General features: G+C 38.5%; 1 protein-coding gene across 1 annotated transcript in view; it reads right to left on the bottom strand.

The window, feature by feature from the left end:
- The window catches only part of pals1a (protein associated with LIN7 1, MAGUK p55 family member a), a 35,463-nt gene that overhangs the window by 5,355 nt on the left and 15,150 nt on the right, over positions 1-14,958 (bottom strand). The window contains exons 2-8 of the mRNA XM_061696536.1: positions 12,760-13,061; positions 12,328-12,499; positions 11,819-11,919; positions 7,381-7,488; positions 3,112-3,189; positions 2,858-2,998; positions 632-793 (exon numbers count right to left, since the gene is read on the bottom strand). Coding sequence (XP_061552520.1) covers positions 632-793; positions 2,858-2,998; positions 3,112-3,189; positions 7,381-7,488; positions 11,819-11,919; positions 12,328-12,499; positions 12,760-12,939 — 942 coding nt within the window. The 5' untranslated portion in view covers positions 12,940-13,061. The remainder of the gene's footprint in view (positions 1-631; positions 794-2,857; positions 2,999-3,111; positions 3,190-7,380; positions 7,489-11,818; positions 11,920-12,327; positions 12,500-12,759; positions 13,062-14,958) is intronic.

Raw genomic sequence — 14,958 nt, 5'->3', positions numbered from 1 at the left:
GTAAATTAGAAAACACACAGTTGCGCTCATGTTTGATTAACACGAAGCACCAGGCGAAACACATTTCATTTCAATGGGATTCAAATTAAACGGTCAAGCGTATCAGAAAAGCATTATCATTAAACAAAACATAACCATAAAGAAATTAATGATCGTTGTTGTTCAGCCAGTCAGTCATATTTAAAAAAAAAAATAATAATAAATAAATAAATAAAAACATCTCACAAATCCTGCCAGGGTATGTAAACTTCTGAGCGCAACTGTACACATATGCAGTCATACGTACCTCTGTCATATTGGAATGAAAGTGTAGGCTACACCTATTTTATAACCACTAAGTGGCATATTTGAATGAAAGTGGACACCTTTCTCATAACCTCTAGGTGGCGGTGGTATTTTGGAATGAAAGTGCACAGCTTTTTCATAACCACTAGATGGCGGCATATACTTGTAAAATGTGAAAGTTTTTTCCATTTGCCCCCTATATCTATGTGTAATGCGCATTATTGACGTTTGGCATTTTTGGGGGGAAAACTATATACGAGAAATTACAGTATTTTATAAGCCAAGTTAAGCTTAAATATATCCAAAGAAATGTGGCAATATTTGATGTTCATTTGTGTATTCTTACCAGAATGTCAAAGACTTGGTTGACATCTTTCCCTTTTATTTCGATGCCATTTATTTCCAATATTTCATCTCCTTCCGCTAAAAGTCCACTTCGTTCGGCTGCGCCACCTCGAACAATCCTACTGATAATCACACTCTCCATTTCATTACGGACCGTCGCCCCCTGCAGAAAACACAGACAGACCCAGTGTGAGATGACACCTGCCACCTTTTTTGCATATATGCAGAAACTGCTCATAGTCAGAGGGTCAGAAAAGGTAAAGCCAAGGCATCTTTATTTGTATTAGAAACAAAAAAAGGTCTAATCTAAAGCCAATAGACCAGAGGTAGGAAACGAGCCTTATATCTGTCTTGCCAGCTGACGTTTGTCAAGGCACTGTCACGATAAAGAGAAGGGCTGCTTCAGCTCAATGGCGGGGGGGAAAAAGGCTGCTACAGCGCTCACTTCACTTCCTTGTAATATATCGTGTGAGCATCGTTATCGCAATGCACGTGTGTCGCAATAGTCACATCGCAGGGTCATGTGCAACGTTGGTGTATTGATATGCAGTCAGTCAACTGTAATATTAAGAGTGCTGCCAACCTATGGAAATTCACTTCGAGAAGAATTTGTCCAAATGTTTCTGAATTTCCATGTTTTCAAAATTTTGTCAAGAACATTACCGCGGAACAGTTACTGCAGTATATTATGTAATAGGATAAAAATTATTCTGCATACTTTTCAATTGCACATCATCATTACTCCATAATTGTAATTGTTAATAAATTATGGCTTCAATATTTGTTATTTTCATGTTTTTATTGCATCGACCTTGTAATGTTGGATGCAGTTGCAGCCTGAATCAAAGATTTTGACAGGCCATTGTCAAAAATAATCTATTGATTAATTCGCCTTTACCATTTCTGTTTTCAACCATTTTTCAAAATATATATGAAAAAAATTAATTCAGATTACTCAATTCTTAAAAAGTCAATTAAAATTAAATACTCTTTTGCAATAAAACAAGATTGCTGATGGATTGAATTGGATAGTTTATACATGGGAAATAGTTGAGATTTCTGTTTTGTGACTGTACTTTTATGGATGTCTTCTCTTGCGTGCTATTTATATGATATATTAATATTTCCTATATCCACTATTGCTACTGAAATGATGGAAATGTCCCCATTGTGGGACTAATATCGGTTATCTCATCTTATATTACAAATATTTATTATTAATAATAATATACTTTTAACCTGACCCCGTTCTAAGATGACATCTCCAATGACGTGATAATTCATTTTTGATTCAGAGGACTTGTGAGGCCGTGAATAATTTTACATTTATAACTCCAGACGTGCATTACATTTTCATCTCAACTAATAAGAAATATATGGGCATTTGTCTACCAAAGAGTCCAGGTTTTGGTCACAAATTAAATATATTAATTAGGCTCAGAGAAGTATTTATTATTTTAAATGGCAATTATTTAACTGTCACATCTTAAAAGACGGTCTGTGTCAGTGATTAAAGACAGCTGCCTCATTATCGCCAGGTTATCAGTTTCACAACAGCGTGAGTAGCCACAGACGTAACCGAGTCATAACAGCCTGTAGCAAATTCATTTATTCTAAAGTCAGTAATTCAATTAAGTTTTTGTACACGATATAATAGTATAAATGAGAATTAAAAAATGTTTAGTAGGAAAAGCAGGGTTTGCCTGATGAAAATGTAATTTTGGCCCGCGAGTGACTTGTCATGTCATTTGGCCAGGGGCCAAACTTAGTTTCTGCAATAGACCCTTTCGATACAGTGTATTAATAACAAATGAAAATAAATAAAAACATTAATTTGCATTTAGCCAAATGATAAACTGAACGAAAGCATCAAATTAATCGTTGTGCTGACTCTAATTGTTACATTATACATTCACCGATCACTTCCTGTAATTCTATAGGGCAACACGGTCAAAGAGCTTCACCTTGATTCTACTTATACAATACTTTATTTTAACTCCAGAAAGATAAGTAATAAATATTTGTGCTTTGTTTTTGGTTCTGCTGTGAGTGATGCTACTGATAAATGGAGGTCTGGAACACAGTATCGAAATCAGAATTAGAAATCTCGCACCATGACCCACCAGCATTGTATAATGAAAACACAATACTATAAAATAAACTACAGAACTATCAGAAATTGCTGACATTATTTCCATTGTATCTGTTTGTATATCACTTGTCTTACCAGTGGTATGTCTCGGGCTTTCTCTATGTGAACAATTTTTACAGTCTCCCCCCCCCATTGTGTCAGTGTCTCTGTTTGGTTGGTTAATTGTTCCGGTTCCATTTCTTTCTCTGCTATGCTGTCATGTGCCAGAAGCAAAGACTGCAGCATAAAGACACAGGACACACAAAAGGATTAAACTCACAACAATTACTGAATTATTATATTGTTAACTTACTGATACGAGTTTTAGAACGTATGTCAAGGTATATCACCTGGATGTGAATGTCTGATAGGAGACTGCAGAGTTCCAGTCCTTCTTTGTTCGGACTTGCTTGACTGAGATTTCTGACCTGAATCAACAACAACATCCGATATCAGATAAAATATTACAGTGATATAGTGTGAGCAAGACAATAATAGAACCAGCTGTTTGAATTATTGCTTACACTTTGTCAGCCACACAAACACATACTAACTGTCCGTGTTTACGTTATTAGGCATTTGCCGTTTTTTTTTTTGTTTTTTTTTAATGAACTCATTTATATTATTTACCAGTTTAAATATGAATAGGTTATGAGAATGTCTGTCGAGAGCTACAACCCAATTGGTGTCAATAAGGGTTGGGCAAAATGGCCTCAAAATTATATCACAATATTGTTTCGCAACTTATATGTATAAACGATATAAAAAAGGACGTGTAACATGTCAAATTTACTGACTCAACTCCGATCACCACCACACAAAATTGTACACTATGGCAAGTGTACTGTTAGTAGAGGTGCAATGATTAATCAACCAGTAATCAATTATCAAATCAGTTATCAATTATCAATAAGTTTTGATGATCCAGTAATGACGTAGAGACATAAACTTAAAATTATCAAAATCCTCGGAATTTCAGCCTCAACAATACATTTTAATCATTTAAATAATAAAAAAAATACAATACAAAAATAATAATAATGCAGTAAGTATTAATAATCCTATTTCTTATAATAATTAAAGAGACCTTGTGTTTCATCAAAATAAGACATTTGCAAACATCCTTTATTTTGGAAACAATGATCAACATTTTTGCCTATTTTCTGACATGTTACGGACCTACAGTATCCGGTAAATGAATCAGTTTATGTCTGTACATTTTGTGCACTCTCAATTTGAAATAATCAGATGTTTTTGAATCAAGGGATGTAAATTAACATTTTACATCAAATTCATCAATTAATCGAAGAAATTATCAACAGATTAATCAATTATTAAAATAATCCTTAGTTGCAGCCCTAGCTGTTAGTTAAATATATATCTATTGAATTTAATGAGGGCGGCACGGTCTACGACTGGTTGGAGTGTCAGCCTCACAGTACTGTGGACCGGGGTTCAATCCTCGGCCCCGCCTGTGTGGAGTTTGCATGTTCTCCCCGTGCCTGCGTGGGTTTTCTCCGGGCACTCCGGTTTCCTCCCACATCCCAAAAACATGTATGAATTGGAGACTCTAAATTGCCCGTAGGTGTGAATGTGAGTGCGAATGGTTGTTTGCTTGTATGTGCCCTGCGATTGGCTGGCAACCAGTTCAGGGTGTACCCCGCCTCCTGCCCACAGTCAGCCGGGATAGGCTCCAGCATACCCGCGACCCTAGTGAGGCTAAGCGGTGTAGAAAATGGATGCATGGATGAATTTAATGGAAGTCTTGCATTCATGACCAAAGAACAAAGTGTTACTGGATTTATATTGTTTTTATGTAGGAAAAATCAAACTTGGTTTCTTGGTTGTTTTTTTGGGTGTGTAATTATTTTACCGTAACTGTAATCATATGATGCAAAGAGGTGCCCTCTCGAGCAGGGGTGAGCAAAATACGGCTCGTGAGCCACATCCGGCTTGTTGGTCTTTTTAATCCGGCCCGCTGAGGATTGGTACAAAACCGGCCAAATCAAATTATGTCTTCCTTCATTTGATCTTTTCCTGCAACACCAGGTGTCCTCATCAGGTGGTGCATTAGGTGCATTGATCTGATTTCTAATTACACTAACAACCAGTCAATGGAAGAACGGATGGCTACAGCTCAGAGATTGGTCGCTCGTTTGGAAGCTCAGAAAAACAACTTTGTCTGACAAACTGCCATTCAAGAGTCAAGCATGAAGGCAAGTTATTTCCTGGCATTCAGATTCGCAAAAACCAGCAAGGCTTTTTCCGAAGGGGAGTTTCTCAGACATTACATGGTAGAGAGAGCAGGTATCGTTTATCCTGAGAGTTATCCTGTTGAGGCAGTTCTGTACAGCAGTCAGAGAATCAGTTCTGTGTTCATCCATCACAGTCTGGTCCTGCCAAGAATGACAAAATCTAACTGGAAATGAGAGTTAGGACTGGTGAGAGGATCCTCCCTACCCACTCTTGAGGATTTGCACGCTGCAAGAACGAAGACAAGGGCAGGCAAAATTCTCCTGGACTCACAACACCCTGAACACCCCCTTTTCCAGCTCCTTCCCTCTGGTCGGCGCGATCGAACAAGGCACGCTAAAACCAGCAGACATTCCAAAAGCTTCTTCCAACCTGCCATTAACTTCTTAATATTTCATAGTGACACTGCCAATTTTGCACATCTCTGGAGTGACATTATTACTGTAGCCTCGTCACTTTGGCATGACAATATATTATCGTATTCATTGTTGTAGTTTAGTCACGCTGTATTAATTACTTGCATAACTGTTGTTGCTCAGTATTACCACACTACTGGCCACTTTAAACAACTTGAGGACTCATCATCACTTGCTCAATTGTCATTGTATCATTATTACCCCACCACTCAACACTTTACATGAATGACTTTTTGTACTGACAGTGTGTTGTAAAAGTATTGTTCCCCTTCTCAAATTATTAGATTTTAGCATAGTTTCCCCGCTGCAATGTTTAAGATAATCAAACAAATGTAAATATCAGACAAATATAACCTAAGTTAACTTAAAATGCTGTTTTTAAATGGTGATTTCATTTATTAAGGAAAAAAAACTTCACAGTTACGTGGCCCTATGTGAAAAAGTAGTGGCCCCCTAAACCATATCACTGGTTGGGCCATCCTCAGCAGCAATAACTGAGATTAAGCGTTTTCTATAACTGGCGATGAGTCTTTCACATCTCTGTGGAGATATTTTGGCCCACTCTTCCTTGCAGAATTGTTTCAATTCAGCAAAAATGGAGGGTTTTCAAGCAGGAATGGCCTTTTTCAGGTCATGCCACTGCATTTCAATCGGATTCAAGTCTGGACTTTGACGAGGCCACTCCAAAATCTTCATTCAGTTTTTTTAAACCATTCAGAAGTTGACGTGCTGGTGTGTTTTGGATCCTTATCCTGCTGCAGAACCCAAGTGCGCTTCAGCTTAAGGTCACAAACTGATGGCTGAACATTCTCCTTCAGGATTTATGCTAAAGGGCAGAATTCAAGCTTCCATCAATCACAGCAAGTTGTCCAGGTCCAGGTATGATGTTCTTTATTCTAAAATGCTGTGCTACATTTATGGTAGACGTAACAAGACGCACACATTCCAAAAAGCCCAACTTTCATCTCGTCAGTCCATATAATATTCTCTCAAAAGTCTTCATTCTGATTTTTGTTTTTTGCAAAGGTAAGAAGAGCCTTTATGTTTTTTTTGGTCAGCAGTGGTTTTCGCCTTGGAACTCTGCGACGGATGCTATTTCTGCCCAGTCACTTCCTTATTGTTGTGTCATGAACACTGACCTTAACTGAGGCAGGGGAGGCCTGCAGTTCTTTAGAAATTGTCCTAAGTTCCTTTGTGGCCTCCTGGATAATTCATTGCTGTTCACTTAGGGTAACCTTTGTAGGTCGGCTACTCCTGGGAAGGTTCACCACTGTTCCATGTTTTCTCCATGTGAAGATAATGGCTCTCCCTATGGTTCGCTGGAATCCTAAAGCTTTAGAAATGGCTTTTTCAACCCTTTCCAGACTGATAGATGTCAATTACTTAATGTCTCGACTGTTCTGGAATTTATTTGGATCCTGTCATTATGTTGCACCTTTTTTAGATCTTTTGTCCGACTTGATTTTGTCGGGACCGATTCTGTTTAAGTTATTTCTGATTGAACAGGACTGGAGGTAATCAGGCTTGGGTGTGAGGAGTAAAAATTAATAGAAAATTGTGACTAGCCACAATTAACTCATGTTTTAACAAGGGGAGTACTTACTTTTCCCACACAGAGCCAGGTAACTTTTGAATAGTTACTTAACTAACTTAGTTAATAGTTTCCCTTGATAAATGAACTCACCCTTTAAAAAGGGTGAGTTCATTTCACTTGTTCACAGTTCACTTGGGTTATATTTGTCTGATATTTACATTTGTTAGATGATCTTAAACAAAGTAGAGAAATACTTTCAGTACTTCACGGCACGCAATGTGCTTCGGTCCTAATTGTGTATTTTGTAATAGTGACTTGTCTGCTGTAGTACTAGAGAGCCTCCAACTACAGAGACAAATTCCTCGAGTGTTTTCATCATACTTGGACAATAAAGATGATCCTGAGTCTGATATTACCTCAAGTGCCAGCTCCAGTGCCTGGTGTGTTTGTGGGTATGGGGGAGAGGGTCGGTGCATTCTGTTCGCCACGGCATTATGGATCTTAAGTGCAGACTGGAAATCAGACTAGAAACAAAGGGTCAAACACTTAGTGACAGAAATATGTTAAAAACAGGAGCAGGTTTTTACTAAATAAAAAAATAATTGATTTCAGAATACAGTGCTCTCCCCACTATATCCATGTTTTTACAGTATACAGGCAAGTTTGTATTTAGCTGCACGCCTTCATTGTAGTACGTTTTATCACAAAATTCCAGGCAGTACTAAGGTCTACTGAATGAAATACAGCATAACAGAAAGAGGAAAAAGAAGATTAGCTTCAATTACAGCTCTTTGCACAGTCATTCTTAACTTTCTCACAAATTTGCTGTTTACTTTGAAACCACAGAGAAAACTAGCCTATCAGCATGAGCATTGTTTACTAACCAATCATAATACAACAGAAATTTTTTTTAAAAACTATTACAGCATACGGTATTTCACTGGAGGAAAACTACTGGTGAAAATCCAGAATAAGTGGGTTGTCATTTTGTAAATGGTACTACAATGTTTTACTTTATGGCTATATTTTTAGGGTTAAGGTTTTACTTCTAGTTATAATAACAGTATTACAACTCAGGTTGACCCAAACAAGTTTTCTTTACAGTAGACATATATTAAATTACCACTTGACGAATCACAAGAGTAGATAAACAGTATTGACCATATACAAACCTCAATTCCAATGAATTTAGGGCGTTGGGTAAAACGTAAATAAAAACAGAATAAAATGATTTGCAAATCCTTTTCAACCTATATTCAATTGAATACACTACAAAGACAAGGTATTTAATGGAGAACGTTACTGTTTTGTGCAAATATTCTCAGATTTTTTATTTGATGCCTACAACCTGTTCCAAAAACGCTGCGACACTGGCAACAAAAGACTGAAAGTTGAGGAATGCTAAAAAACAACAACAAAAAACACCAGTTTGGAACATTCCACTATTGGAAACAGGTGAGATAATTAGGTAGAAAAGGAGCATCCCGGAAAGGCTCAGCTGTTCACAAGCAAAGATGGGGCGAGATTCACCATTTTGTGAACAACTATGTGAGCAAATAGGCAATTTAGGAACGTATCTCAACGTACAATTGCAAACAATTAATGGATTTCATCATATACGGTCCATAATACAAGCAAAAGATTCAGAGAAAGTGGAGAAAGCGCTACGCATAAGCAGCAAGGCCGAAGACCAACACTGAATGCCCATGACCCTCAGGCGGCACTGCATTGAAAGCCGCATCATTGTACAACAGATATTGTCATGTGGGCTCAGGAACACTTTAGAAAATCATTATCAGTTGACACAGTTCATCATTTGCATTGCATTTGACAAATGCAAGATAAAACTCTACCATGCAAACCAAAAGTCATATCAACAGCACCCAGAAACGCCGCCGGCTTCTCTGCGCATGACCTCATCTGAGATGGACTGACGCAAAGTGGAAAAGTGTGCTGTAGTCTGACGAGTCCACATTTAAAATTGTTTTTGGAACACATGGACATTATGTCAGCGGCAAGGTAGATAAATGGTTTGCACATCTGCCTCACAGTTCTGAGGACACGGGTTCAAATCTGGCCTCCCTTGTGGAGTTTGCATGTTCAAATCGTGTCTGTGTGGGTTTTCTCCGGGTACTCCGGTTTCCTCCCACATCCCGAAAACATGGATTGTAGATTAAGTTAAGATTCTAAATTGCCCATAGTTGCGAATGTGAGTGCAAATTGTTTGTTTGTTTGTTTGTTTATATGTGCCCTGCAATTGGCTGGCGACCAGTAGAGGGTGTACCCCGCCTCTTGTCCAGGGTCAGCTGGGATAGGCTCCAGCATGCCCGCGACCCAAGTGAGGATAAGCAGTATGGAAAATGAATGAATGGTCCTCAGGGCCAAAGAGGGAAAAAAAAGGACCATCCAGACTGTTTTTAGCACAAAGTTCAAAAGCCAGCATCTGTGATGGTATGGGGGTGTGTTAGTGCCCCTAGCATGGGTAAAGTGCACATCTGTGAAGGCACCATTAATGCTGAAAGATACATACAGGTTTTGGAGCAACATACAGTATGCTGCCATCCAAGCAAGGTCTTTTAAAGGGATGTCCCTGCTTATTTTGGCAAGACAATGTCAAGCCACATTCTGCACGTGTTACAACAGCATGGCTTTGCAGTAAAAGAGTGCGAGGACTAGCGTGGCCTGCCAACAGTCCAGACTTGTCTCCGACATTGAAAATAAATGTGGTACATGAGACATGACAAAGGTGACAGACCACAAAATATTGTAGGGGTGTCTGGGGGGGATCCCTGGACCCCCGCAGAGAATTTTTGGGATTTTAACATAAATTAAGCTATTTGGAAGACTTCAAGCAGAAAAACATGTATTTGCACGGCTCAAGTACATGTTGATGTACATATTTAAGATTAAAATTAAATTAGCCTAATTTCTTTACTTTTTTTGTTTTCGCTTCCAACTTGACCCAGGCCCATCGCCACCTACCTGCACCTGATGCCTGCTTCAAGCTCTGCCACATGAATAGCATCCTCCTCTTTCAGCACTCTCATTGTGGAAAAGAATTCACTAAAATCATTGTCAGTGTCATGTCATTTTTCACTAATACCAACTTCAAAGGCTAATCCCAAATGCATCCTCCACGAAAATAAGTATTTTTTGTTTCTTTTTGGCCATTTCAGAATTTTAAGTTAGTTCCTTCTGTGTTTTGACATAACCTCTAACATCGCTCCGTCATTTAATACATTTAACATTAACATCCGTAAACTAATTAGATAATTGTCGGCACCTTTCCTAATTAATACAAGATGTACTAGCGGATCAGCTCGTCGCCAATCTTATGTGTGCTTCGCGGCTTCGCTGGGACCACAACCTCAACATGAAAATACAAAAGACCAGTGCAACAAATATGACACTGACTGATCTGATGAGCAAAAAATGTTGCTTAAACGTTAAGAGTAGCAATAGAGGATGTCCGCTCCAGAGGTGGGTAGAGTAGCCCAATATTGTACTCAAGTAAGAGTACGGTTACTTGATCATAATGTGACTGAAGTAAAAGTAAAATGCAGTCCTCCCAAAAATTACTTGAATATGAGTAAAAGTACACAGTGAAATAGTTACTGAAGTGCAGAGGAAATAGTGAGGAACTTAAATTTTTTTTTAACCACAACATGAACATCAATAAAATAAAAATAAAATGTTTTTATTGCAAGGTGTTTGCTCAAGTTCTAAGTGAGCTGAAGTTGTACATCAAGCAAGAATGGGAAAGAATTCCACTTACAAAGCTTAAACAATTAGTGTCATCAGTTCCAAACACTTATTGAGTGTTGTTAAAAAGGAAAGGTGATGTAACACAATGGTAAATATGCCCTTGTCCCAGCTTTTTTGGAACATGTTGCAGGCATCAAATTCAAAATGAGTGAATATTTGTAAAAAAATAACAAAAATAATAATAATTTAAAAAAAACAAAAACAAAACAAAATATATATATATATATATATATATATATACACACACACACACACACACACACACACACACAAACACACATAAAGTTGATCAATTTTAAATTAAATAATTAAGTATCATGTCTTTGTAGTGTAGTCAATTATTCAAATATTTGCATGTCATTGTATTTTACACATCAAAACTTCATTGGCAGTGGGGTTTGCATTTCAATAACAAAAGTTCTGCCAAGACCAGCTTGAATGAACCAAGAAAAGGACTCTTGTTCACTGAACCGTAAGGCCATATTATGGAGTAATAATAATAATAATAATAATAACAAGAATATGTGAGGAGTATGACAAACTGGGCTCTCCTTCTACACAGCTATATATAGAACATTTTCACTGACCTCAGATTTCATCTGCATGTAGACTGGGGACCAAAATGTAGAGAATTGCATGCATTTAAATACTAGTTGTTGAGAGTGGAGTTGCTGCAAGTCAATAGTAACTGGAGTTTTTAAAAATATTTTTTTACTTACTGAATAGGATCATCCGGTAACAACGTAATGTTTTAACTTCAATCTCACAATCTCCAAACTCAAAACGCAAATTCTGTATTAAAGACTTTGTTAAAATGTGCCTTCTGTGCTTAAAGACTGTGATGTTGGTCCAACGCCATGAAACAGCACAAAGTAACATAAGATTACCGTTAGTTGTTAGCTTTTGACATGAAACAATTCCAATGAAGAACTACAATACTTGACACTTGAAAGCAGTCGTCATCTAAAGTAAAAACTTTATGGCAATTACTGTTCCAACAAATCAATTTTATTTTCGAAGTCACCATATCTAGGAACTTGGCTTACTGTTATTAACAAAGTATTCCCCCTTTAGTCCCCAATCCTTTACCTTGTTAAGTAGTGCAAGCACCAGCTCTATGTCATTCTGACTCTGCTGGTCGGACAGACAGCCGCGGATCTGCTTCAGTGACAGCAGCACCTCCTCCAACTCTGCAGGAAAAACACTGACATTACAATTCTTAGACTTTACCAACAAAACAAGAGAAGAGAGTTATTTCATCTTCTTGCCCAAGGGCATGAGAATATTGGCTTGCACTGGGTTCAGATTAATTTAAAATATTTTTATGTCCCATTTCATAGTGAGGAGTAGAGCATGTATAAACATCACTGTCCCTAAGAGATTTAATTAAGTTGCTTCCAGGAGTCTCATGTCTGTCTCTCCCTCCCTGTGGAATTCCCTCCCACATGTTCTTCCTTACATTCCTTTCACTCCAAGCTTTGCTTCCTCTTCTGCAGCTCGCCCTTTTCACGAATGGGTTCACCGATGTACGCTCCAAAAAGTGAACAAAAACTTTCACTTCTACCACTTTAAACTATCGGAAGTTTTAGTGTTTATACCAAGCAAAGTTTGCTGACTGCCGAGTGGTTGTTGCTGTGACGTGTATGTGTCCTCCAGGAATGTGGGATTGTCGATGCCAATGTGGGCATTCTGGGAGAGCTGCTTCAGCCTCAGTGAGGCATTCAGATCCAGCTGCCGACCCTCCTCCTCTCGACGACGACGCAGGTCCTCCTTGCAAACACAAAAGTCAAGAATGCGACACTATGTGATGTCTGGTTGCCAACTGACTGCGCGCACGCACGCACACACACACTCACACAAACAACATCTGTTCTCAACAAGTATGGAATTATCAATTATAGCCTCAGTTTTTATTCGTGTTATGGTCAGTCCTAGTCATGAAAAGAATTGTAAAGATAGAAACTCTATTGCTAGGGAAAATCTTTTGAGCATGCAACCATATTGTTCATTATATGGATGCGCTTGCATACCTGGTGTTGTCTTATCCTCTCTAGCTGAGCAGATCGCCGGACTGGCAGAGTCCGGCTCCCTAGTTCTTCTGGGCAGTCGACGGCCATTTCCCTGTGCTGCTGTCCTACCCTCAGCTCGTCATCTCCTCCTCTTCCTCCTCCCTCACCAGCAACATGGCCATTCAGATGAGAGGTTGTCATCCCTCACACACTTGGAGCCACAAGTGCGTCTAACTGGATAGATTTCAGGGTTGTCCAGGTATATATCACTAAGGACGTCTAGGAGGGTAGCTCAGTAAACAAGGTAGCCATGTTACCTTCACCTGTGGAGAAAGCAAATGCCCAAAAGGTTGAACTTCTGGATACTTTGGTTTTTTTGTGTGTGTTTAAGAACATTGAGGTGAAAAAAGTTAAGATTGTCCTTCTTAAAATTGGAAAAATGTTAGAAAAGGTAAAGTACTGGATGTCGCAAAATATATTAATAGGTGGATGACAAAAGAGTAATAATTTATAAAACTTTAAAAGAAAGGGGCTAATGTACAAGTAATGTTCTCGAATTGCATTATAATGCAACAGTTCTGTTATTTATCTCCCAAACGCATTTAATTAATTAATATAGTTAGCTGTATGCTGCTTATTTAAACTTTACTTTAGGGAAGCAGATATTATCGGCCAATATTTAGCATTTTATGCTGATCGGCTTCAATGTCATAATTCGCCGATCAATGACGTCATCGATCGGCTCTGCAAAAGAAATTTACTCCGCATCGCCACGTGTACAGTATATTTGAATCCAAAAGCTTGTTTATTTTTAACCTCGTCGTGTGTCTTTTGACGTAGTACTGTAAATATCTGACGAAAAAAAAAAAAAAAAAAACACCTCATCGGTGTGGGACAGACAACACGTCAGAGACAAGCAACACGAAAAGCCCAGCCGGATCAAATTTGCTCTTTCACGATTGCGCTGTCAGACTACTACAATAAAATCTTGTATTCCGATACCACCGCATCCCGTTTTTAACAATCATTGAGCTTTATCTGGTCAACTCAAATGTGACCGGATACACTCGTTACCGTGGCGACGACAACAAGAGTGGGCGCCTCGACTTTGTATTATAAGGACAAAATGGGGAAAAACGTGTGTTGGTGGTCACCGGTGCTCAGGACAGGAGAGGACATTCGTTTAAGGCTTGCTTGAGGTATGTTCACGTACTTTTAATACGATACGGCTCACAAGCAGGCAATAAAACGTTATGTAGTCTAGCAAGCTAGTGGTACCACGAATGGTTGGAAGTAAACATGTCGCCGTTCTGTCGAATCATGCTCTAAAGTTTCAGTTGGCTGAAGTAATTTAATTAAAAATAAAATAATTTCATTACAGTAAGTTACCACCCATTATTTCTGTCATGTAATGTTGGTTTGACCTGACTGATTAGAATACACGATCTGACTAGAGCACTGATTTCCAACCTTTATGGAGCCAAGGAGCATATTTTACAATTGAAAAATCTCACGGCACACCAACAAACAAAAAGTGGATACATGAATTACTGTATTTACTTCCTGCCATCTAATAGAAGACCATTCATTTGTTATGTCTGTCACTATGCCTCACTGGCATAAATACAGGAACAAAGATATATTATGTACTATAAATATATATTTTTCAGCAATTAAGTACACAAGTATATACAGTAAATGAACAGGTCATTTAAATAGACATTCCTCCATCTTGTGATCGGATCGGTGATCAGTTATCGTTTTTTTTTTGTTTGTTTTTTAAACTCGCTGATCGGCCCCAAAAATCCTGATCGTGTAAAGCCTAATAAAAACGTAAAGTAGCAAGTAGTCAAACAGACAAAAAGAAAAACAATGCATCGATCATTAGTTACTGCATCGTAGGCCTCAATCGCAATTCAATCATGAGGAGGCGAGCCACCCCTACATTGCACTGATGATAAAAGGAAAAGGACACATGCATGTCAACAGAAGGTCAGAGGATGTATAAATAGGATGAAGAGGAATTGATTACTTATCTTTATCACAACAACCACAACAGCATGTTTGACATGCCAACTCTCACTAGCAGGGCTGTGTATTTACACACAAACATACAGGTGCACTCGCATGCACCCACAAAATACTCAGATCCCATGGTGCAGGAGTGAGGAATGCCAGGCAGTCCTGGGAACAAAATTCCATGGCTGGGGGAGGGGAGTG

Source organism: Phycodurus eques, chromosome 14, assembly GCF_024500275.1.
Source record: "Phycodurus eques isolate BA_2022a chromosome 14, UOR_Pequ_1.1, whole genome shotgun sequence".
Classification (NCBI taxonomy): domain Eukaryota; kingdom Metazoa; phylum Chordata; class Actinopteri; order Syngnathiformes; family Syngnathidae; genus Phycodurus; species Phycodurus eques.
The sequence above is the reverse complement of the archived record's forward strand: the minus strand, read 5'-3'. Positions and strand labels throughout refer to the sequence as shown.